The sequence below is a fragment of the Eupeodes corollae genome, chromosome 1 (genome assembly GCF_945859685.1).
Source record: "Eupeodes corollae chromosome 1, idEupCoro1.1, whole genome shotgun sequence".
Taxonomy (NCBI): Eukaryota; Metazoa; Arthropoda; class Insecta; order Diptera; family Syrphidae; genus Eupeodes; species Eupeodes corollae.
In genome coordinates this window covers 45,971,933-45,997,878 of record NC_079147.1, presented here as the reverse complement: position 1 = coordinate 45,997,878, position 25,946 = coordinate 45,971,933, and the positions used below count along the sequence as shown (strand labels likewise).

The window sequence follows — 25,946 nt, the reverse complement described above, 5'->3', positions numbered from 1 at the left end:
TCATATCATCTCTAAAAAATTACGGCCACCTCGCTTGTGCGGATGGGCGCCATTAGGCTATTCCTTATGGGGCTACGTCAAGTCTATGTGTCTATGCTTACAAGTCAGCTACGATCTATGAACTTCGTTCGAATATCGAACGTGAAATTGCAGCAGTAGCAACCGTTGCTTGCCCATCGAAATTGAAATCTCATATAATGGCATCAATCGCTTGTCCACTTATAGACATAAGAGAAAAGAGGAAACCACAATTGTGGGCCTTAGAGCTTGACTCGCTCAGGAAAGAATGCAGGAAACTATTCAACCGAGCGAAAGCCACAAGACTAGCCTCTTACTGGGATTCCTTCAAAGAATCCCTAAGTTTTTACAAGAAGGCGCTAAGGAAGTCTAAGCGATCCTCTTGGTGATCCTTCTGTGGCACGATAGAAGAAACTTCTCAAGCCTCTTGCTTACGAAAAATTCTTTCAACTAATCCAGCGACGCAGAACTTACTTGCGAGACTTGCAACGTTTTTATACGTTCAACTGCTAATACAACATACCCACAAGGTCTGATCGCAAGGGAGAAGCTACAATGGGCTCTCAACAGCTTCAAACCATTTAAATCTGCAATACCAGATGGAGCTACAAAAGACTTCTAACATAATTGCACCAATCCTTCAGGCAATTTTTAACAGCTGTCTTTACCTGGTCCATGTTCCCTGAGCATGAAGAGCAGTTAAAGTGTTTTTATAACCAAAGCAAATAAATGCTCGCAAGTCAATCCTAATGATCTACGACCTATAAGTCTATCATCATTCTTTCTTAAGACCTTGGAAAGATTGATTGATATCTATTTCAGGGCAAGACTTCTATCTTCGTTTCAACATGCCTTCTGTAAAGGTAAATCGGTGGAAACAGCGTTACACACTTTAGTACGCACCGTTGGATATTTCCTTTATCATAAAAAGTTCACTATGGTTGCTTTCCTTGACATCTAAGGTGCCTTAAACATCGTGGACCAATCTTCAATCACATCTGCACTAACATCTCTAAATGTAGTGAGTTCGCTTCGGGAGTTAATTCATTTAATGCTTACTAGCAGAATAATTAACTTAAAACTAGGCAACTCTTCTAGTAGACGATTTGTTAGTAGAGGGACACCGCAAGGTGGTGTTCTATCCCCTCTCCTCTGGAACCTGGTGGTGAATGAAGTCCTAATCAGTATGGATGCGGAGGGTTTCAGAGTGATAGCCTTTGCGGACGACGTTGCTATAGTAGTTTCAGGAAAGCATCTTAACACTTGAAAAAAACTCTTACAAAATGCCTTAGATAGACTTTTACTTTGGGCTGATCGGTGTGGACTGGGCGTTAACCCACAAAACTGATGTAGTCTTATTTTCGAGGAGATACAAAATTCAATTTGCCAACCCTCCCCATATTAAAGAAATCCAATTAAAATTCTTAGACGAGGCTAAACACCTGGGTCTTGTGTTGGATAAAAAAACTAAATTGGAAACGCAACGTACAGGAAAGAGTCAAAAAAGCTACTGTAGCTTTTTTTTCTTGCAAAAAAGCTATCTGTAATAAATGGGGCTTACAACTCAGAACCAGGCATTAGCTATACACATCGGTAATCAGACCGATTTTAATATACGGTGTGGCGGTATGGTGGACTGCTTTAGAGAAAGGTATAAACAGGGATAAGTTAAATAAAGTCCAATATTCAGCTTGCCTATGTATAAGCGGATCACTTCGGAAAACCCCATCTGCGGCACTAAAAACATTACCCTACCTAACACCTCTTGACATATTTAGCAAACAAATAGCTGCAAGCTCTGCTATTCGCCTCAATGCTTCGTCGCAGTGGACTAACAACAACATTGGCCACTCCGTAATTCTAAGGTACTTAGAATCAATTCCAAAGCACACAGACTACACCATCCCCCAACTGCAATTCGACAGAAATTTCCAGATTTCTAAACCTCCCAGATCTTTTTGGAAGGATAGGACATTCCTGGAAGATGAGTCAATCCATTTCTATACAGATGGGTTAAAAACAGAAGAAGGGGTTGGTGGAGTTGTGTACTCTGAACGACTGAAATTAAGTCTCTCATTCCGCCTTCCCAATCATTGTAGCGTGTTCCAGGCGGAACTTTTGGCGATAAAGGAAGTCTTGTCCTGGCTTAAAGAAAATTCTTCTTTAAAGATCTAACCGATTTAAATCATATAAGCATAATTAGGAGCTTAGGAGGAAGCCTCAAGTTTCATGTGGTATCACAACGGGCAATTAAACTGGCCTAAGTGTGTCCGTTTCCATCTTGGACAGTCGCTACAACCTAACCTAGCCTATGGCATCAAACGAGCATTCACAGGAACAAAGAATTTCGTTGATATCCAAATCCGTTTTTATTTGCAAACGGTCTTATTAAAAACCCGATATTTGAAAAAAAGTCATAGTTTATGTGAAGATGGGATGCTGCATTTTTTGGAAAAAAATGATCACAAATTGAATACTTTTTAATTTTGAAAAGAGGCATTTTAAGAAGCTTAAACTCAGAAACAATTAAGAGAAAATATTTACGTACATACATTTTTTTGAAATCGTTCGATCGCATTTTTTAAAAATTACTCCTAGCAAAACAGTAACAAAATACAACATCTGATGATTTGCAGTTGGTTTGAAATGTAATTTCTAAACGGTTTTCCAATGAAGACTTAATAACTTGCCCAATCAGGGAACTTTAAATGGTTCATCGGCTTTAGTTCTTGAATCAGCTTGATGAAAAGGTACACCTTTTTTCTATGCCTTTGTAAACTATCAATTCGTGAAACCATAAAGACTTCAGATTATTCCCTGATGATTAAGATAACTTCGCTTCTATTCAAAGACCTGGGCAATCAAATCAAAAATAAAATCAAACACGAAAGTTCACTGCAATAAATAATTCTAATTAGGTACAAAAGAAAAACAAAAATCATAAAAATCAACAAAAATTTGAATTAAAAAAATAATAATAAAAGTTCACGATTTCCGGTTGCATAGTCCTTTGAATTTGAAAAGTTCCCCTCTTACATAGAACTCATATTCCGTCATTTTCCATTTTGTCCATTGAATTGATGTGTTCCAAGCTTAGATGATGAAATAATGCTAAAATAATATAAACAAAAGACACAATAACAACAAAATAAAAAAAAAGAAATTAAACAAAAATTCAACATGAATGAAGTTACTGTTCTAATTAATTGCATTCAACTAAACGTAATATGCCCGGAGTGTCTACATTTCGCTCGATTTGCTCCTTCATAACTGCATATAGTGCATATATGAATTATACTACTATCTACGGACCGTAAATACATAGAGGTAGATAGACTTTACCTTGGGATCAGCTTGCTTCCAGCATTTATGCAACCAAAATGCTCTCTCACACGTCGTATCCCCTTTGGGATAAAGACATCTCTTGCCCATATGCAAAGCTATGTCATGCATAGAATCTGGCAGCATATCGTGCAATTTTTCCAAATGAACTTCACCGTCAGCATGCAGGACATTCGTTTGGTCAAATACACAGTACATGTAGCATTTAAGGGCTTCATCCTCATGGACATCTCCGTCACTAAATTCTTTGATTGCCTCTGAAAAAACATGAATTCAGTTCAGAGCTTTAGCTTCAGCATAGGTACGATGTGTTGTATGGTGTATGATTGGGTATGTATGTTGGGTGCATATGGAATTCGTGTATGAGGAATACAGTTTTTAGTTAAATTTTTGGGATTGAAAAGGTTTAACATTTGCTTTTAATTATGAATTCAAACAATCACATTATGGTTATGTTCATTTCATTTATAGGTATGCTAAGTTTTATGTGTACGAACCTTCGGTAACTCCAGTTTTTTGAACGCAAACATCGTGTACAGGACGTAGAAGTTCTAATAATTCCGGTGGAGGATACTGCAATTAAAAAGGTATTATTAAACTATTTACATGTGGCATGTGGCTAACCTAACAGGAATTTCATAAATTATTAGAGCTCCGAGGAAAGTCAGGGTGAGAAAACTTGTAAAATTTAATAACTTAACTACACTTAAAAACTTGAAAAGCTATTCGAAGGAAAGTTTTACGTTTCATATTGTTTTTTGAAAATTGAAAATAAAATATATGCAAATAAAAGGCGAGACAACTACTCAGTCCGTATTTACCCCCTTTTAAAAACTGTGTGTGTGGCATGACAAATTTTTCCAGAAAATTATTACGTAAATAAAAATATTGATTGCCCAAATGTAAGTGACCTCCATTATGTTTAAATTTTAATACCGGATATGCCTGCTATGTAAATCTATATCCATATGAATAAACGCGTACCCAGACCTACCCTTCAGAAGGACATTATGATACTCGTAAAAAGGATCTCTTAATTGAAGTTCGTGTCAGTTTTTGTTGTATTGTATTTTGGTAGAAATCAAGAAGTAAATAAAAAAACAAAAACAAATACAATAAAATGGAATAAAATTGAAACAAAAATGAAAAACTTTACACCACAAATAACCGACATAGTCCTACTGGTGTTTGTTTGTTTGCTTTTATTTTATTGAAAATATAAACATACAGTCCAAATCTCTTGAATGTTCTCTTGATCATTTAGAGTTTATTTGTAAATCATGAAATTTAAAAGGATTTTGAATTCGGTGAAAAGCGAAAAATATAAAAAAAGAGGCTGGGATGCGACCCACACTGATTCCCATCCCGTTTTCCGATTTGTCTTGCTTAAAAGTTTGTCTATATGTACTCGTATCAATTTCTACCAAATTTTGTAGATTTTATTTTTTATGAAAAAAAGGACTGTTGGATTTTTATAAATAAATTACTGAATATCGAAAACAATACTTTTGTGAAATAAAATAAGTTTGAAGCCAATATTTTTAATTTTTGAAAAGATATTTGAGTCGAAAATTAATTTTTACCAACTTTTGTTAAATTTTGTTAAGGTTTTTAATTTTTTGTACAAAAACTGACAATTAAATTTTTTTTCAAAATTTTATTGAATGTTAACAACAATATTTTTTGAAAGACAAAAGTTGTTTAAGGCCAATATCTACTATTTTTGAAAACATATTTGAGTCGAAAATCAATTTTTAACAACTTTTATACATTTTATTTTAGGTTTTTATTTTTTGTAAAAAAAACTGTCAATTCGATTTTTTTTAAAATTGTATCGAATGTTTAAAACAATATTTCTTATAAAATAAAATAAGTTTGAAGCTATGACCTCAAATTTTTGAAAAGATATTTGACTCGAGAATCAATTTTTACCAACTTTTGTTAATTTTTTTTCGGTTATTAATTTTTTTTTTTTAAATGTCAATTCGATTTTTTTTTAATTGTACTGAATGTTGACAACAATATTTTTTTAAAAGATAAAAGTAAATTAAAGCCAATATCTTAAAGTTTTGAATTATTTTTGAGGTTTTTTATTTTTTGTAAAAAAACTGTTAATTCGATTTTTCTCAACATTTTTCAGAATGTTGAAATCAATATTTATTATAAGATAAAATAAGTTTGAAGCCTAAATTTCAAGTTGTTGAAAAGATATTTGAATCGATATTCAATTTTTACCAACTTTGAGTAATGATTTTTTATATTTTTATTTTTTATAGAAAAAACTGTCAATTCGAATTTTCTCAAAATTTTATCAGATGTCAAAAACATTATTCTCCATTGCACAAAATTGTTTTGGAGATGAAATCATATTTTAGTCATAAAATTTTGGAGGTGACAAATTTTTTTTTCAGTTTTTTTTATTTATAAAAAAAACCGTTAAATGGATTTTTTTCAAAAAATATACTTCTTTGATATAACGTTACAATATATTATATAAAATTTATTTCAAGTCTCTAGTGCTCGTAAGATATTTAGGGTTAACCAAAATGTGCACCTTTTTTCTAACTGCTATGGTAAAAAAACCAACCACGCAATTTTCTTAAGAGTCCTTTCTGCATCTTTCTATCTTAATATCTGTATAGCAAAATTTATTTGAAGTCGATATCTTTTCTGGTTCTTGAGCTATGGAAGACGAAAAAAACGTCGCGAACGTACGAACGTACGTAACGTACACACGCACGCACATCCATCTTTTTAAAAATCTTTTATTTCGATTTTATTGACCTTGAAACGTCGAGAAATGTCAAAATTTTCAATTTGACAAATCGGACCAATTGTAATAACTTCCTATGGGAAGTTAAAAAAGAATTTAGGGCTATGTTTATAAAAGATTTTTACTGCTACCAAAAATTCAAATTCTAAACACATAATTACACATTTGTATCAAATAAAGGTACATATAAACGTAGTAGTTAAATGAAATGTTTGTTAAAACAAAAAAAGAGGCTAAAATGCGACCTATGCTGATAAAATGCCATGTATCATATAAGTCAATATATTTCTCTCTTCTCAAGATACTTAAATCAAAGACCATTTTTTAAAACAGTTTAAGTTGTGTTTATAGTTTTTTTTATTAAAAATTTTGTAAATTTGATTATTCTTAAAATTTAACTAAAGGTTAGGTTAGATTAGTTTTAAGTGGCTGGTGATGGAAAAGATAAAACACTTATACCAATAATTAGCCCTTTTGTTATAACACAGTGATCTAAAAGTTTACCTTGCTCGTTGAAACAGTTTGAGCCAGCTATATGAAATGTTTATTCACCATGCATCTTCTGTTTGTAGGAGCCCCAAGTCGAAAAGCATACCTACCCATTAAGCAGTGTTCTGTAAGGACTCCTGTACGCTAATGTGCAATTTACCAACCGAAAAGAGTAGCTTTGGGCGTTTAGCAGCAATTATTGGCCAAATTAAATAAATTGACAAACAAAGGGTGGCAGACGTCTATCTTTGGTTCAATTTCTTTATGGTGTCATGCTTTTCCATAAGTTTACAACTAGCTGCTGATTTACTGATTTGTTGTACAGTAAAGTCGTTCTATTATATGCATGTTGAACTATTGGTGTGACAGCTTGACTATTTGGGAAGATGCGTTTATCGGGAGTCGATATCATGTCTTCTTTGAGCCAAGAGAGGGCTTCGTTGATGGCCAGAAGTTCTGCATGAAACACGCTACAATAATTGGGAAGACGAAATGAGAGTTATAGACTTAGTCTGTAGGAGGACACGCTTCCACCAACCGACATGATTTTGATCCATCTGTATATATGCTTGTTTTATACGTCAAAAATTAATTAATCTCTCAAGTAGACCTGGATGCGATGGATTCTAAACTACTAAGTTAGCTTAAAGTTAACAATAATTCTTTGAGTAATTATAAAATAAGTTTTATTATTCTCGGATATTGAGAACTATTTAGTTAGTTTTAATATCATTTTTTGATAATTTTTGTATTTTATTAAACAAATATCATTTGGATTTTGCTAACATTACTTTATGTTAACAACAATATTTTATAAATAAAAATATTATAAAATAAAACTATTTTGATGTCAACTCCTCAATTTATTTCCGATAGATTCAAGTGAAAAATCAGTTTTTACCACTTTTGCATCGTATTTTTTATAGAATTTTATTGTTAATAAAAAACTGTCGATTGAATCTTTTTTTAAATTTACTTAATGTAATAAAGAATTTCAATGAGACAATTTTTAACAAATATGTAGTATATTTTTTTAAAGGTATTACTTGTGAGAAAACCGTCACTTCCATTTTTATAAAAAAAATTATCAAAAACGTTATTCTTCGACGCATAAAAAAAATGTTGGTGACACTTTTTTTTGATTTTAAAAAACCGAACCGGAATGCGATCGTTGAAATCGACTTACACACAGTTATACTGACATCTCTCTAAAAACTTTTGAATTATATTCTAGGGACCTTGAAACGTCGAGAAACTAACCAATTTTCAAGTTTAAATAAAATGCACGACTGGGTCGCACGAACTTGCTCCTGTATGCAAAAAGTCTGTCTAAAAAAGTACTTATATAAGATTTTAAAATGTATCTGTAAAATAAGTTTGTCTTCAAAGATATAAATGCCATTTCATTTGTGAAAAAACCAGCAATTCATCCACACAACTCATCCTAGGACATTTCATCCCGCATGTGAAATATACTTGTAAGCGTACTTAACGAAAACAATTGTTTATGCATTCAACTATTTCGTTCAATTGGATAGCCTTATTTTAATTTCATATTAGAAGAACCAGGATGGAAAGTAAATTATCTGACGATAAGAAAGAGAAAGAACATGTATGTTTAAATTGTAAAGAGATCGCCTATTGGTTAAGTAGTTAGGCAGGTGTCTAAAACGAATAAAAAATAGTTTATTGGCGTGCTCAGCTTTATGCAGATAGATAGTTAAGGAAAGGACATGTTTATGATGATAATAAAGGAATGTTATTGGTAGGTAGATGGTAAATAAAGTTATTACGTTCAGTTTATTAATTTTGTTAAATTGTAAAAGAAACAAGCATACGAACAAGTACAAGAAATTGCCATTCATGTGTTGTTTACAGTCAGGCTCTTGTGCGTTTTGGATTTTAGTTATGAAGCGACACGTAAGCAGTAGTTGTAGAAGTTGTACGTAATACCTTTATAGGTAGGTATAATGTGTATACGTTGAAAAAGTGATTCTATTAGAAAATACATATATGTACTCTTTTTAACCCGTTTCTTTAACTTTTGCTAAGTATTTATTCTTTTATATAGGCGAAGGCAAGTAAATCATGTGCAAAACAACCTTATTCTTAAGGAATAATATTTTAAAATCATATATACAAAAGTACCAAGATATTAATTCTTGATTAAACATTATCAGTGGTGCTACACGGACGGCTATCGTTGGTATTAACAATAGTTATAGTTATAAAAATACATAAATATGTACCAAATGCATTAATTTGGATAAAAGATAGTTATTACAATTTTGTCAAAATAACGCGCTCTTTGGGCTTATGCACAGGATTCGATCTGGTGAGATGGGTGGGGGTTACATTTAATACAGTTAAAATAATTTAGAAAAAAAAACTTCGAAGATTGAAAATTTTACCTGAAAAATAAGGTTGTCTTCAAAAATATAGATTCCATTTTAGAAACCAAAAAACCCTTGATTTTTCAATAATTTTTTTTAAATTGTTGGAGCTGTTTTATTTTTAAATTCATTTTTTATATTAAAAAATTTTAAATTTTGTTTTAAAAATATTTTTGGTATGCAGTTGTTTAGTGATTGTAAATATACGCTCTTCATTTGAATTTCGTAAAAAAATGTTGAACCGTTTTTGAGATATAGAATTTTGAAAACAAAAACTTCAATATTTTTTTAAAAATCCAAACAATAAAAAGTTGCACTTTTGGTAATCAGATATTATTAAGGCAATATAAGAGGATATTTAAAAAAAATGTATTGAAATCAATTCATGTGTTGCTGGGAAAATTTAAAAATAAAATAACGGTTCTCTGAGCGGTACCATCCTGAGCAATACAAAAATATGCCTTTCTTATAAAAAGAAGCCAAGTTTAAAAAAAAATCTATAGGTTTGTTTTTGAGAAATTTCGAATTTTCGGTTTTTGACCAAAAAAATTGTATGAGGGCCACTGTTAGTACTGTAGTAAAAAAAATTAAAAACACGCCTAACGCGAATCTGCTCAAAACCCTTACTTCCAAGTTTGAACTGAATCGACCGAATAGTTTAGGCTGTAGGAGCGTGGAAAGACAGACAAAACAGACCGGACGGAATCGCGGGACCTACTTTTTTCAACCTCTCTACCATCATGTTTGATTAAAATCTTGATTTCGAAATTTTGAACGAATGCAAAACTTATAGTATAGTATAGTCGGAAGTAAAAAATTTAAGAAATACTATTTAAATTGGGAATGTTTAACGATAACTTTAGTTAAAAATCAATATCTTTATGATTGTTTTTTTTAAGTTTTCAATTCTTGTAAAAATATTGTCACTTCAATTTTTCTAAAATAAAATTACTAAATGTTAAAAAGGGTTTTCTTCAATGCAAATTATTGACTATATTTTAATATGACTCTGAAGTGTCTCTCTTGAATATTTTCAGTAATTGAAATTTTAAATCATTTGGAAAGTACATATTTTTGTTTGCTTTTTGGCAACTTACAAACAAAAGTTTAATTTTTTATGGCAATCGTATCGAACACTACTCGCAACTTCATTAAAAAATCTATCTTTACTCACACAACGACTGAAGCCATTCACAACGTCGTAAGAATGTCGAATGGGTGCTTGAACAACAGGCGCTGGATGTCGATTTTTCGAACAAAATTATCTTCAGCGACGAATCACATTTCTTATTCGTTGGGTTTACATCTTGATCCGGATTGGACCTTATTTCTTCGAAAACTACGATGATGTATAATGATAACCGACTTTTTTTCCTGCTTTTGAAGAATACTGGAGAATATGGGGTTCAACAAATCTGCCATATGCCACACAATTCGAGCGAGTAGTCTTTATTGCAAGACACTTTTCCTGGTTACGTAATTTCTCGTCGTAGCGATATCAACTGATCAACAAGATCATGTGATTCGAAACCGCTAAAATTTTGTTTGTGGGGCTACGTAAAAGACCGTGCCCTTATTCAGATAAATCTTTTATTATTGAGCACTTAAAAACCAACATTCGTCAAGTTGTGGAGATATCATCCAATATGTGTCAAAAAGTGGTTGAAAATTACATGAACATTTTACACATAAACACATTTTTGGAGAAATCAATAAAGTTATTAAGAAAACATTACAAATTATAAGAAATACTGACAAAAAACTTGCACTGATAATTTTGTAAATGTAAAAACTTTCAAATACAAACAACACATCTAAAGATCTTTAAAAAAGTACGCAATCAATTGAATTTAAACATAAATTATATTTTCTGTAAAATAAAATCAATTTGTTGTTATATTCAGCAATTTGTGTAACAAAAAAAAACAATTTTTACTGTGCAGGCTTTTATAAATTTTGGAAAATTTGATAAGTTGTAAAAAGCATAAAATTTAAAATATTTCGAATTCAACTGTTTATTTCAGATAGCTACCCATTTGAAGAATGACGTTCTTGACATCTGCTTTGAAAAATCCATCTGACAGTATTTTTTTTACCAAAAAATAATAAAACATATTAAAAATTATTAAAACTTGATGTTCGATTTTAATTTGTTGAGAAACAAAAACTTAATACTCATTATTGTTTCATTGAAATTAAATCTAAGTGAAACGGTTCCTTAGTCTTTTCGGTACTTTAATTTTATTTAGGAAAAAAATATACTTTTTGAGGAAAAACTGTAAAATACTGAATTCATTTTTTTAACTTTACTGTACTATAGTGTGTTTTCCCTCTTTTTGTATTTTTAAGACGTTTAAGCATTTTAAACCATATTTTAACTTTATTTATTTATACCTAAAATCTTGCAATTTGAATTTTAAAAGAGAGCATTTGAATATACTGTATGGTAGAAGCTCTAAGGATCCTTTTTTAATAATTTTATTTTAAAAGTTAAACATGTTTTTCTTTTAAAAACGCCGTTTTTCAAAATTCTGTAAAGAGAAATAAATTGCGAAAACTAATTACTTTTATTTTTAAGTAATCTGAAGTTTTAAACAGTAGAAATAAAGACCTTTTTAAACTAGAAAAACACGGATATCAGGCTTCTTGAGGCTATATCCTTTAAAAATGTTGTTTTATTTGTGGGACAAAAGAAAAGTATAATTTTGTTGACCAGTGAATTGGTATTTTTTTTAAAATGTTTTTGGATATTTGACAGGAAATGTTCCAAAAATTTGAATTTGTAACGGTTAAAAAACTTTTTTCCTTAAACTGGCCTAGTATTTTGTATGAGTATTGGCATACACACAACCATTCACTTACGAAGGAAATGAGAGAACAGTAATATCCTTGGTTCTTAAAACCAAAAAGGACTCAGAAACCGACTTTTGCTCTGTTCGAGATTAAGACCGATCCCACAACAAACTAAATTTATACGCGCTCTCTTTCTTCTAAAAGTTTTTCCACTAACGACTTTCCCCACCTTTAGTACCGATGTTTACAGACCCATCGGCCCGTCCAGGCAGGAGTCATTAGTGGTGTCCCAAAGCTCTGGTAACCTAAGGCTTGCTGGTTGCCATGCTTAGCTCGTCGATGGGGGGGATCTTGTTACTCGCTTAGGGACGAGGTTACTTTCTTCAAGCCTTAATCTGAGTTGGTATTCGATTATAAAATTTACCATCTTTTTAAGAAGAGGGACCCGAATTATAGCTACCGATATTTCAAAACTTCCTCTTTTTGCACGACATCTTCTTAGAGGAGGACATAGATGTTCATGTCCTCGGAGCTTATCATAACCCACCCTATAAAGTATTTCGAAGATACAAACCTCTGAAATACTCCTACGCCATTACGCGCTCCACTAATCGTTGTAACAGCCCTTTATTGAAAAGGGAAAGTTACAGACTCCCCCTAATATACTCTCAGAGACCTCATTCTACCCTTCACTTTCCGCACACCCACTTCCCTAATTTTCTTTTAAAACTCCATACTATTTTTTTTTTTTGTTTAAATCTTTTTTTTTTTTTTATAACCTCCTTTTCAGCACTATTTTCTAATATTATTTAACGGCCTTTAGTTTTCTTAACTCCCACTTAATTTCTTTAATTTCCCTAGGTCTTTCCTTTTTAGGTACTTTTATCTTCCTTTTTTTTTAACTTTCTTTCCTGCCTAATTTCTTATATCCTTTTTTTCCCTTTTTTTTTTTAGCACTTTTAGAATTATTATTAATTTTCACTGATGCACTAACTGTGACAACTGTGGCCGAAAAGAATTGTATCCCCCCGAAGTCCAAGAGATTCTCCCACGTTGGTGTCACTTGATGGCCCGAAGTGCGAAAGACTTCTTATTGAATAAATCCCTATTTGGGACAATTGATAAGGTCAAAACTGTGGTTGACGTAAAGTTGGTGAAGTTGAAGTTGTCTTCAGATTATTTGTGAGACGAATTTTTCTATCTGAATCTTTTGCACAGATCCAAATTCGTTTTCTCTGGTGAAGGACAAGCTGGTTCACTGCTCAGAATCCTAAAGGGATAACGAATAACTTATCGCTTTTGAACTCTGAATTTTTGACAAATTACCTTTTCTTTCTGAAATTCAGGTTTTGTGGTGGAAATTTAGTGCCTCTGCAGGACAAGACCGCGAGGTTTTTCTTTCACACCTCGGTCTAGGACTCAAATTCGAGTTCCTACACGAAATCAATTTTTAGGTTTTACTACAAAAATGTATCCTATTAAGTACGTACCTATTTTTTTTTTTTGATTTTTGGGGGATGATTTATTCTTTATGTCTTTTTCGTTTTTTTTTGGTTTTGGATTTGGTTTTAGTTTACTTTCTTTTTCTAGTTTACTCTTTTTTTCTTTTAATTTTATTTTACTTTGCTTTAATTTTTTTTTGTAACTAGCACACTGATCGATGGAAGAAAAACCTAACTCGGTTGACGTCTGGAGGGTAAAAGAATAGGTTAAGTGCACTTTTACACCACGAGAGCTTGCAATTCAAAATTTCTTTTACAGTGGTACATGAGGAATCTAAACGAATCCGGATACCAATGGTAATTTGGTACGGGACGGCTCGGAACATTGGTTTTTTTTTCTCAAACGTCAAACTCACTGAAACTTTATACCATTGACATAATGGTTTTAAGCTTCATGCGCAAGTTTGCGTTGTGTTCAAAAGAGCCACATGAATATGATTTTTGACGAAAGTCATTATTCTTATTGGAATATTTGTACTATAGTTTTGTTTTATTTATTTTTTTTTATTGGATTATATGAGATGTTATATTCGTGTCTTATAAGAAATAAACAATTTATTTTGTATAAAAAAAATTGTCACTAAGTTGGAAAAATTTTCTGTTTTGGTTTTATTTACTTAATGGTAAAGTAAATAAGCGGTTGGTCGTAAGGCAATTTAAGAGACCGTTTCCTACAAAGCATATCCTTTTGATGACAGGCTTCCTGTTGTGAAAAGGATATGAAGAGAAACAAATAAATATTTGTACATATGTTCTATCAAAAGAGTCTCATGTTCAGCTGAGGAAGCCGGGCTAAGTAAAAACTTTAAAAAAAAAATTATGAGGATTTGGTTTATTTTCTTAGATCTTTTGAATGTACTACCGTTTTATGACCTTTTGAGTCTAAAACCTCATACAAATTATTTCCAATTATCTTACAAACGGTGACTTTAACAAATTTGGGGCTGAGCTTCGCATTGAGATGTTTGGTTGCATCACTCAAGACGAAATTACGTTTATAGAGTACGTCTCCTACTTTATATGAAATCACCCTACTCCGCAGGTTATACGTTTTTTCATAAGAATCGTGTGACCGCTCTAAGGCTGCTTTCAGATACGTATGTAAAACGTTCATTCTAGCAACTTTAGGGAGCCAATCTATTTCTGAGTGGTTTAGTCCGCCAAGCTTACGTAAAAGTCTATAATCAGACCCGTGTTCGATAATACGATGACCGAACAAAGCTTCGTACGGGGACATGCCGATAGCTGAATGTATTGTCGAGCGTAAAGCGCTTCCAATCGAAGATAGGTTCAAGTCCCAATTAGTCTGTCCAGGGTCTACGTAAGCGCGTATTGCCGCGAGGATTGAGCGATTTACTGGCTCGCTCGCGTTCGCCTGCGGTGAATATACCGCAGTTCGGTAATGCGTTATTCCAAATATTTTAGTCATTTTAGAAAATTCCTTCCCTATAAATTGGCTACCATTATCAGAAAGGATACTTTCAGGAACTCCGAAAATTAAGAATACATCTTCTTGCAAAAATTTTATAACTGATGGTGCGTTAGCTTTTCGGATTGGTTTAATTAACACGAATTTTGTCAGCTGGTCAAGTACGATAAATATTTGAGTATTTCCTGCTTTTGACCGCGGGTAAGGACCCAAGAAATCTATATATAGGTGTTGAAATGGTCGATCGACGGAAAAAGATTTCCCCATTTCAGCTCTAAGAGTTATATTAGGTGCTTTAGTTGTTTTACACACTTCGCAATTTTCAATGAACTGTCTGACGTGAGATGCCATGTTTGGCCAGAAAAATTGTTGTCGCAACTTGTAGAGAGTCTTAGTAATACCGCCGTGTGAAGCTCTGGGTGGGCAATGAGCCAACGAGATCAAACGGTTGGTCAGCGCCGCTGGAACCCATATCTTCCAGACTAAATCGTCTCGAAGTGGATTGCCTGTGCAATGTCTGACCTTCTTGTATACGAAACCGTCCGAAACTTGAAGGTCAGGTAGCTGGTCTTTGTTTTGTCCGATATGATCGATAATTTGAAGATACTCGTCCGACTTGAAACTCGGATCTTCCAAATTAATATGAAGAACATCGGCGTTCGTTGACATAGACTCCGGTGGACATACTGCTGAATGCAGTGTCTCTACCTCATAAACTCGGGAAAGAGCATCTGGCACTACATTCAGAGTACCCTTCCGGTGTTCGATGCCAAAATCGAACCCTTGCAGTTTGAGACTCCAGCGTGCTAACCTCCCCGTTGGATCTCGCAGACTCATCAACCACTTCAGGCTAGAATGATCTGTAACTACTGTAAATCTATAGCCTTCTACATACGGACGGAATTTTTGAATCCCTTTCACGGCTGCCAAACATTCTCGTTCAGTAACTGAGTAGTTACGCTGAGCCGAATTTAGCTTTTGTGAGAAATAATAAATCGGTCGTTCGTTTCCGCTTTCGTCCTTCTGACATAACACGCATCCTATCCCTGATGCTGACGCATCACACAAAATGATAAATTCTTTTGAAAAATCTGGGTTTGTGAGAACCAGATCAGACGTAAGAGCAGTTTTAATCGCTTCAAAAGCCGTTTCTGCTTCTTTATCGAAGTTAAACTTTTTACCTTTTTTTAAAGTGTCTGTCAAAGGAGCAGCGAGAGTCGAAAAGTTGTTCACAAATCTACGGTACCACCCTGCCATACCGAGAAATCTTCGAACTTGTTTTATCGTTTTAGGCACTGGAAACTCGAGAATTGCCGAAACTTTGGCCGGGTCAGGTTTTAAACAACCTTGACCGACTACATACCCTAGGTACTGGAGTTCCTTGAAGCAGAACTTTGATTTTTCGACGTTTATCGTCAAGCCAGCTTCAAGTAACCTTTTCCCAATAACTTCTAAAATTCTGATGTGCTCTTCAAAGTTCTTCGATATGACAAGTAAATCGTCAAGATAAACGAAGACTTGGTCACGTAATTCTGTAGGAACTACTAAGTTCATTAGATAAGTCAGAGTTTGCGCAGCGTTGGAAAGACCGAAAGGCATTACTTTAAATTGATACAATGGTCTTCCTGGAACGGTAAAAGCCGTCTTCTCCCTAGAACTTTGCTCCAGCGGTATCTGCCAGTACGCATCTTTCAAATCCACACTTGAGATAAAGTGTGTTTCTGAAAGACGGGCTAACAATCCCTCTATATGAGCAATCGGACTCGCATTTTTCTTTGTTACTAGGTTCACCTTCCGAAAGTCCAAGCACAGCCGGTTTTTCCCAGGTTTTCGTACTAAAACGACGGGAGAACTCCATGCACTGGAACTTTCTTCGATGACACCCAAAGAAAGCATGCGATCCAATTCCTCATACACCAGGGCTTGTATCGCTGGAGATATGGGATAATGTCGTTGCTTTATAGGTGTTGCATCTCCCGTATCAATAAAGTGTTCTACTAAGTTGGTCTTTCCTAGGCCTTTTGTGGTAAAAGACGGAAAACGTGCGATAGTCTCGCGGAGTCTATCATGCTCTTGATCGTTTAGATCAATCTTGGTCGCCATGTCTAATTTATTTACTATTCCAGTGTTAAGTGAGATTTCAGAAATTATGTTAGGAGCTATCTGGAAAAGTCTCCAGAAGTCTACACCTAGATATAGTTGCTGGGTCAGAGATGGAACGATAAACAAATCCATGACACCGACTTTGCCTTTGTAATGGATTTGGGCCGTAACCATACCAACAATCGACTGTCTCTGTCCGTCCGCGGTGGAAATAAATGACGTGAACTTTCTAAAAGAAATTTGATTTTCTTTTAGAAATTCCAGAGAACCTACACCAAGGCAACTCAGACTTGCTCCTGAGTCAAGTAAGCCACGGATCTTTGTACCAAATATTTCTACGGTGACATAAGGTCGGGGATCGTCTTCAGAACAATCTAATGTTGTGGCTGCGACTATGCGATGTAATTCTTTCTTTTTTTTCATTTTGTCTCTCAATTTTCTCACTTTGTCCGAAGCTGAGGAGAAGGTAACGATCCTTTTCCTTGCCTCGTAATAATCTTTGATACGTTCGTGAATTGACTTTCTTGGTATAATAGGTTTGACGGTATCATTTTCTTTAAAATTATTACGACACTTTTCTATGTAAATTTTTTCTTCAGGGGAATGTCGTAGAAGGATTATTTTGTTCAAATTAGGTTCTAATATCCCGGATTTTCGGACTTCGGGCACTTCCCCCCGGTCACAGGGTTGCCCGATATCCGGTTTTCCGAACATTTGTCGCATTTGGGAGTGATAACATTTTCTCGTCCGCAACGAAAACAAAACAAATTCCGTTTAGGACTTTCGCATTCTCTAAAAGAATGTCCCTCAACTTTGCAATTCCAACACTTCAGTGTGTTGGCTTCCCTATGGTAGGCCTCAACTACTGGTGTTGGATAGCTAAAATTATCTGTGTTCGTATCTATCTCGTTAATTTGTCGCCGTGGTTGTTGAAATTGGGCACTGGAGGTATACTTAGTTTTGGCAGGTTCACTTCCATTCAAAAACTTTTCAATAGTCCTGCACACATAGACCATCTCTGGTAAACTATGTGTACTAAAGGTCACTAAAAGCTCCCCAATTCTGCGACGCACATTTAGTTTTATTAGTTCAATTATTTCTTTAACACCTTTAGGTATTCGTAATCTCGAATTGATTTGTATTAAATCATCGTAAAAGCTGTCGAAAGTCTCTTGTGGCAATTGTTTGCGATCTGACATTTTTCTGTATAATTCCGAGTCCGTCTCAAGACTTCGGTATTGTTCAATTAAAGCTAATCGCAAAGTTGCCCAATTACTAGTTGGATTACTCTTTATAAAGGTCCAAAACCATGTCATTGCACTATCACTTACGAAATGATGAAAATTTTGAACAACCTCTGACCAATTTACGTTATAACTATCTTTAACTCGTTCGAGTCGAAACAAAAAATCATCGACTGTCATGTTCTTGCCATTAAATTTAATTCCCCACTTGTGATAGGGTGGGAATCGTAATGTCGAAGTTGCCGAAGGTGTTGGGTTGACTTGACTGGCAGACGGAGGAGACACGTTTAAATTTAAGTTGCTTAATTGAGCTAGAAAGTTATCCACGTTCGAACCACGGGCCATATCTACAGGATGAACGCCTGGTTCATTTGTCGGGTTAATATTATCGGAAGGATTATTTAAGTTGGGTCGTTGTGAAATACAATCAGTCACTCTTTCAATAGGGGTGTTCATGTTAAGCAAAGTTCGAGCATTCTGTGGATTTGAAGTCACAGCTGGTGTGATATTAGAAAGAGTTTCCCTCACTATTGATCTGACTTGTCGTAATAACTCAGCTTGGGTTCGTTCTAATTCTTCCCTTATAAAGCGTTGATCTTCTGTGCGATTAAGTCCCACCGTCGCGGTAACAACTTCCTTGACGTATGCTTCGAAATGTTCACCCTCTTTGGAGTTGTCATTGTCCCTATGGCTTGAAGTTCGTGGACGACTAGTTTGACCAACCCCATCGCAATAATTTTGATCTACGGTTTCACTATTGACTGACCCTGTCGCTACAGGTTCGGTAACAATTTGTTCGACATCGATCGGGTTATCGTCAGTCAAAAGTGCACGTTGCTTACTATTACATCGAGTATTTTGTGAACTTTGACTGTTCTTTGGGCGACCCATTATATTGAATGAGTTGTAGGCTTTACTAATACTCAATTAGTTCCCAAAATTCTTATCTGTATCTAATTATAATTTTATTCTTTTAAGCCTATACCTATACCTTAACATAAATGTATATACTCTTGTTTCCTATACTTAACACACTCTTTTACTGAAGAATACTAATCACTTGCTACTTATCTATTTAAACATACACAATTCTTAGCGTTTACCAGTAACCTAATTTCAATAAAAAAAATGTTATTCTAAAAACTCTATAAAAAAAATATCAAAAATCAGTATATATTATAAATTTCTTTTCATCTACGGATCTCAGGAAGTGAATGTGAAGTGTGAAAGGGTCTGGAAAGGTCCTGAAAGACTAAGAAATTCAAGGTCCTATCAATTCCCTTCTACAAAAAAAAACGAAAATAATTTATTATTTTTAAACTCCAAAAAGATGCCTCGTTAAAATGTACTGTCAAAAAAAAAACTGATCTACCTCATAACGTAACGACTGGCAACGGCCAAGATAAATGTTCTTAGCCATCCGGATAACGCGTTGAGTTTTCTCTAAATTTTTTTTTGAAAAACTATTTACTATATAATCAAATGTTAAGTTATCCATGAGATTCGAATATAAAATACTCGTAATATGTTTCCCTTTAAAAATCAGGTTTTCAACTTTAGCAACGGTCGTAGATCCGAAATAGAAAATTTTCAATCTACCGGACAAAAGTCTTAAACCCATTTCAAGAAAGAAAAACTACTAACAAACTGAATTCTTAAAACTTACGCTTCAATGCTCTCAACTACTCAAAAAATAATTATCCATTTAAGTATGGACACCGAAAGACGCAAGCTTAATTGTGTATTGCATAATAGCATATCACGTTGCAACGTCAGGAGTCAATAATTTTCAAATTAACACCTCGGACAACGGTGACTACTTATCACGCAAGGTAATAATTCACAAGAAAGCAAAACTTTAAATCTAAAAAAAAACTCACTGATAATTTCAGTTTTTAAAAATAAATCGATCGCTAAATTCGGGCCCCACGTTGGGCGCCATCTGTAACGGTTAAAAAACTTTTTTCCTTAAACTGGCCTAGTATTTTGTATGAGTATTGGCATACACACAACCATTCACTTACGAAGGAAATGAGAGAACAGTAATATCCTTGGTTCTTAAAACCAAAAAGGACTCAGAAACCGACTTTTGCTCTGTTCGAGATTAAGACCGATCCCACAACAAACTAAATTTATACGCGCTCTCTTTCTTCTAAAAGTTTTTCCACTAACGACTTTCCCCACCTTTAGTACCGATGTTTACAGACCCATCGGCCCGTCCAGGCAGGAGTCATTAGTGGTGTCCCAAAGCTCTGGTAACCTAAGGCTTGCTGGTTGCCATGCTTAGCTCGTCGATGGGGGGGATCTTGTTACTCGCTTAGGGACGAGGTTACTTTCTTCAAGCCTTAATCTGAGTTGGTATTCGATTATAAAATTTACCATCTTTTTAAGAAGAGGGACCCGAATTATAGCTACCGATATTTCAAAACTTCCTCTTTTTGCACGACATCTTCTTAGAGGAGGACATAGATGTTCATGTCCTCGGAGCTTATCATAACCCACCCTATAAAGTATTTCGAAGATACAAACCTCTGAAATACTCCTACGCCATTACGCGCTCCACTAATCGTTGTAACAGCCCTTTATTGAAAAGGGAAAGTTACAGACTCCCCCTAATATACTCTCAGAGACCTCATTCTACCCTTCACTTTCCGCACACCCACTTCCCTAATTTTCTTTTAAAACTCCATACTATTTTTTTTTTTTGTTTAAATCTTTTTTTTTTTTTTATAACCTCCTTTTCAGCACTATTTTCTAATATTATTTAACGGCCTTTAGTTTTCTTAACTCCCACTTAATTTCTTTAATTTCCCTAGGTCTTTCCTTTTTAGGTACTTTTATCTTCCTTTTTTTTTAACTTTCTTTCCTGCCTAATTTCTTATATCCTTTTTTTCCCTTTTTTTTTTTTAGCACTTTTAGAATTATTATTAATTTTCACTGATGCACTAACTGTGACAACTGTGGCCGAAAAGAATTGTATCCCCCCGAAGTCCAAGAGATTCTCCCACGTTGGTGTCACTTGATGGCCCGAAGTGCGAAAGACTTCTTATTGAATAAATCCCTATTTGGGACAATTGATAAGGTCAAAACTGTGGTTGACGTAAAGTTGGTGAAGTTGAAGTTGTCTTCAGATTATTTGTGAGACGAATTTTTCTATCTGAATCTTTTGCACAGATCCAAATTCGTTTTCTCTGGTGAAGGACAAGCTGGTTCACTGCTCAGAATCCTAAAGGGATAACGAATAACTTATCGCTTTTGAACTCTGAATTTTTGACAAATTACCTTTTCTTTCTGAAATTCAGGTTTTGTGGTGGAAATTTAGTGCCTCTGCAGGACAAGACCGCGAGGTTTTTCTTTCACACCTCGGTCTAGGACTCAAATTCGAGTTCCTACACGAAATCAATTTTTAGGTTTTACTACAAAAATGTATCCTATTAAGTACGTACCTATTTTTTTTTTTTGATTTTTGGGGGATGATTTATTCTTTATGTCTTTTTCGTTTTTTTTTGGTTTTGGATTTGGTTTTAGTTTACTTTCTTTTTCTAGTTTACTCTTTTTTTCTTTTAATTTTATTTTACTTTGCTTTAATTTTTTTTTGTAACTAGCACACTGATCGATGGAAGAAAAACCTAACTCGGTTGACGTCTGGAGGGTAAAAGAATAGGTTAAGTGCACTTTTACACCACGAGAGCTTGCAATTCAAAATTTCTTTTACAGTGGTACATGAGGAATCTAAACGAATCCGGATACCAATGGTAATTTGGTACGGGACGGCTCGGAACATTGGTTTTTTTTTCTCAAACGTCAAACTCACTGAAACTTTATACCATTGACATAATGGTTTTAAGCTTCATGCGCAAGTTTGCGTTGTGTTCAAAAGAGCCACATGAATATGATTTTTGACGAAAGTCATTATTCTTACTGGAATATTTGTACTATAGTTTTGTTTTATTTATTTTTTTTTATTGGATTATATGAGATGTTATATTCGTGTCTTATAAGAAATAAACAATTTATTTTGTATAAAAAAAATTGTCACTAAGTTGGAAAAATTTTCTGTTTTGGTTTTATTTACTTAATGGTAAAGTAAATAAGCGGTTGGTCGTAAGGCAATTTAAGAGACCGTTTCCTACAAATTTAATATATAAAGTCACTTGATTCCGAGTGTACCATTCTGTATACCTTATGTGTATGTATGTTATCGTAAAAAATTGAATACCAAACTTAAAATTTTCCACTAGACTGACAGTAAAAATATTAAACAAAAAACAATAAAATAAAAACGAAAAAAAATTTAAAAAGAAAACAAGCAACAAAATAATAATAATAAAAAATCAATAACTGAAAATCATACCGTTTCATCTCGTCGTGGTTCAACTTTTTGGCAAAGGACATTCGCCCCACAAAGGACACCAATGACAAAAAGCACTAAAAAATATTTCATCCTGGATGCTGCTGTTTGTATATATTTGAGAGCTATCCTATATGTATGTCGCCTTCTTTGTACGTTTTTATTTTATAGACAGATATGTAAGTTGGTAGGTAGGTAGGTAGGTACCGCTCTGCCTCTACGCTGTATATATAGGCAGGTTGGATTAACTTTTCAGGTAACTCCAGCCCACACAAAGAACCACACACAGTAAACAAGAAAACAACAACAAATGATGACAACGACAAAAAAAGGACCAAGCGCTTGACGTTGTTGGTGGGCACAGGGTTAAAAAATTGTAAAATTTTCGAGTCAGTTAAAGGTGCGCGATAACTTTACCAATTGAAGTATCAAATAAAACTTGCCTATCGATTTTTGCCGGATCATATTTTATACCTTTAATTTATTTTAATTTTATTTTTTCGATTGGGGATGGGGGTGACAGTGGTGGGTGCAAATATATGTTTGAAGGGAACAGTGGGTGAATGTACGTCACCCGCCACCGCCGCAGCCAACACCACTACCGCGCCGCCTTACTTGAGTCGCATAACATAATGAAACTCTTACACCGTCACCGACCGCCACTGCCATCGCCGCCGACACTGTCAATCATCCCTTTGGACTGCCATAATGAAAAGTGTGTTCGGCAGCGATGTGGCGTTAAAAAACAATACTTAATTGAAAATAGCCATGAAATGTCGTGCCCCTAACAATCTGCTACGGATGCGGCAGGCGGGAAGGACGCTCCAACTTCCACCACCTCCACCACATTAAAGCAACCATTCAATATATGTATGTACATATAGCTCGCTGGGTGTAATTAAAAGCAGGTAATCCAACGAATGCTTCTCATTTACACTCTCAAACTTTAGTGTTGAGTGGCCGACCGAGCTGAGGGTAATTACCGGGGACGGCCAAGTGCCAATTTGTCAATCACTATAAAGAAATAATGATAAGTGAAGCCTTGAGCGGAGTGGAGCTGAGCAGTGCGGAGCGCTGCCTCTGGCTCTACGTAGTGCTGGTTCACTGGGGGAATGGGACTGCGAGGTGGGTGGGTCCGCTTTGGGACTGGGATTGTACCTCAAGTTGACATTAATTACAGAACTCTCTGTGATTTGTTTCGTGCGATGTTGTTTTTTTTTGTTTTATTGTTCTGTTCTGTTTTTAGGGCGGAATTTTTATTGTTTAATGTTGATGCTATTTTTTATTCAACTTTGATTATCAGAGGAGGCATCATTCCATTCTTGGTTTTGATGGGTGTTGTAGAAAAAAATCCAATAACATTACTTTTAGTGAATTTTCTTAGCCCATAATGTTAATTAAGAGATTTATTAGGAAAAACTGCCCAAGGCGGGTTTGAGATTTTGTTTGATGTCTAAATATTGAAGTGTTGGGAGGTTGACTCTGATGGCTGCGTTGTACTTATGCTTGAGGTTTATTGAATAGTATAATAATCAAGTTATTAATTAGTGTTGATTGTAAATAAAGCTTACGGATTGAGTACAAACACATTTTCAAAGGTAAATACGCCTATAGTGCCCACACCTGTGTTTATAATATCATGATTATTAAAGGATGCAGTTTCTTTTTGTAACCTAGGATTCCATTAACAAAAATTAAACATATATTGGTATAGAAAAGAAATACAGCTTTTTTGCAACTTTAAGTCCGAACGTTTCCGATTTTAAATATTTAGTGTAGTTTAAATGTATGTTTTTCCATAAACTGTGAATGTAAAACTTTATGGAGACATTAAATATAAAGAGCATGGCAAGAAATATGACAGACATTTTGAAGTCAGATTTGCTAAAATGGTCTCTATTTTCAGATTGTATGGAATTATATGTGTATGCAAATAAATAAATAGAAGATTTGTTTCATTATAAAGTTTGGACTTTGATATTAACCCTAAAACAGACCATAATACCAAAGATTCGCAAAATACAATTCGTTTAAGATGTATGTACCTAATATTGAAAAACTCTCTCACAAATTTTGTGCGGTATAACTAAACTGAAAATAAATTAATTTGGCTCGGAAAGAAATAGGCCCTAGTGTATTTGAACGTTGCGTGTAACGTGAGGATAAGAGTGCATCTACATTTTTTCGCTGAATTTGAATGGCTAATTTGAAAAAGCACTTTTCATGACAAGAATTATTCATGGCAGTACCAGTAAAACTAACTTTAATACGATAAGACTTCAGGAAATGTAAGCATAAGAACTTACTTTTACTTATCTCTTCAGAAAAATATACAACGTTCGTCTTCTTGGCCGATTTATGGCACCAAAGCGTGAATTTATATAACCACAGACAAATTCTCAAGCAATAGAGCCATAATTGTTAGTGTTTTTTGAATTGTCAGAGGCCAAATTGCCCAATTCATGGTCTTCAATCACCTGCCAAAAAATATGTGTTATCATTTGACCATAAAGCTCTAAATTAGACATTTATTTTTTTGTAAAGAAGCTAATAACATTGGCTTAGTACTTTAAAAATAAATAAATTTGGTGGCGCAACAGTCCGTTTGAGAACTAGGGCCTAGTGACTAACAACTCTCAACCATTCCTGTTTATTTATTTATTTCTTTATTTCATTATTCTTATCTTACAAACTTTGTGCTTATATAATAATATAACAAATTCAAAAATATAGAAAGAATAACTAGTGACATTTGTATTTGAAAATAAAATAGTGTTAATGTCACATCATTGAAAATTACCTTCAAAATGTGGGGTGTACAACAATTTATTACCAATTTAAAATACAAAATTAAATAAAAGGCAAAGAATTTTATTAATGAGCAGAATGCTTAGAACAAAAAAGGAAAAATGTATTAAATCTATACTTGATAATGTGCATAAGAATATACATAAATGAAAAACATAATTAAGTGATATACAGCAGCAGAGTTTTGATTTCACGGTGATTGAAATCTAGAAGCCAACTTTTTATTCTATTTAAGAAAATAGTTAGAGATCTAATAAACCGAAAGTTCATAGGTAGACGATTGAACAATTTAAATGATACAACGGAGAAAAAGTTTCTGAAATGTGTAGTTCGAAATGATGGTGTGAGAACAGAATTAACCGAATTGCTACGCAAATACCTAGTGCCAGAAATTGGACTCTGCATATAACCACCTCTCAAGAAAAATATTTTTAAGACTTTGAAATAATATAAGTGTTTTAGTGGCAGAATTCCCAATGTCCTAAACAGAACCATAGAATGAGCCAAACGATTTGCTCTGAGTATTTTTCTTATAGCGCACTTTTGTAAAACAAGGAGTGGTTGGAGAATTGTATCGTAAGCACCCCCCCAACAACTCAATCCATACTGTAATCTTGATTGAAATATTCCATAATAAACCATTCTAAGTGTTTTACTGTCACAGAAATTTCTGAGTCGAAAAAAACTACGAATACAATAAC

The 25,946-nt window shown here is 34.1% G+C and overlaps 1 protein-coding gene across 1 annotated transcript; it reads right to left on the bottom strand.

Annotated features, from left to right (window-relative positions):
- Positions 1-2,909: 2,909 nt before the first annotated feature.
- Positions 2,910-22,883, bottom strand: LOC129938355 (general odorant-binding protein 83a-like). The gene is made up of 4 exons (XM_056045852.1): positions 22,441-22,883; positions 3,858-3,933; positions 3,361-3,617; positions 2,910-3,129 (listed from the first exon to the last, which is right to left on the bottom strand). Exons 1-4 carry the CDS (start codon positions 22,528-22,530, stop codon positions 3,112-3,114), a joined length of 441 nt encoding a protein of 146 aa, XP_055901827.1. The 5' UTR covers positions 22,531-22,883; the 3' UTR covers positions 2,910-3,111.
- Between the last annotated feature and the right edge of the window lie 3,063 nt (positions 22,884-25,946).

What these genes read in the sequence shown, in the direction of transcription:
- LOC129938355 (XM_056045852.1), bottom strand. Translation starts at nt 22,530, where the DNA reads ATGAAATATTTTTTAGTGCTTTTTGTCATTGGTGTCCTTTGTGGGGCG. An exon ending in AACCACGACGAGATGAAACG is followed by an intron (nt 3,934 to 22,440) that starts GTATGATTTTCA and finishes TTTTAATTGCAG; the next exon opens with TATCCTCCACCGGAATTATT. An exon ending in AAAAACTGGAGTTACCGAAG is followed by an intron (nt 3,618 to 3,857) that starts GTTCGTACACAT and finishes ATGTTTTTTCAG; the next exon opens with AGGCAATCAAAGAATTTAGT.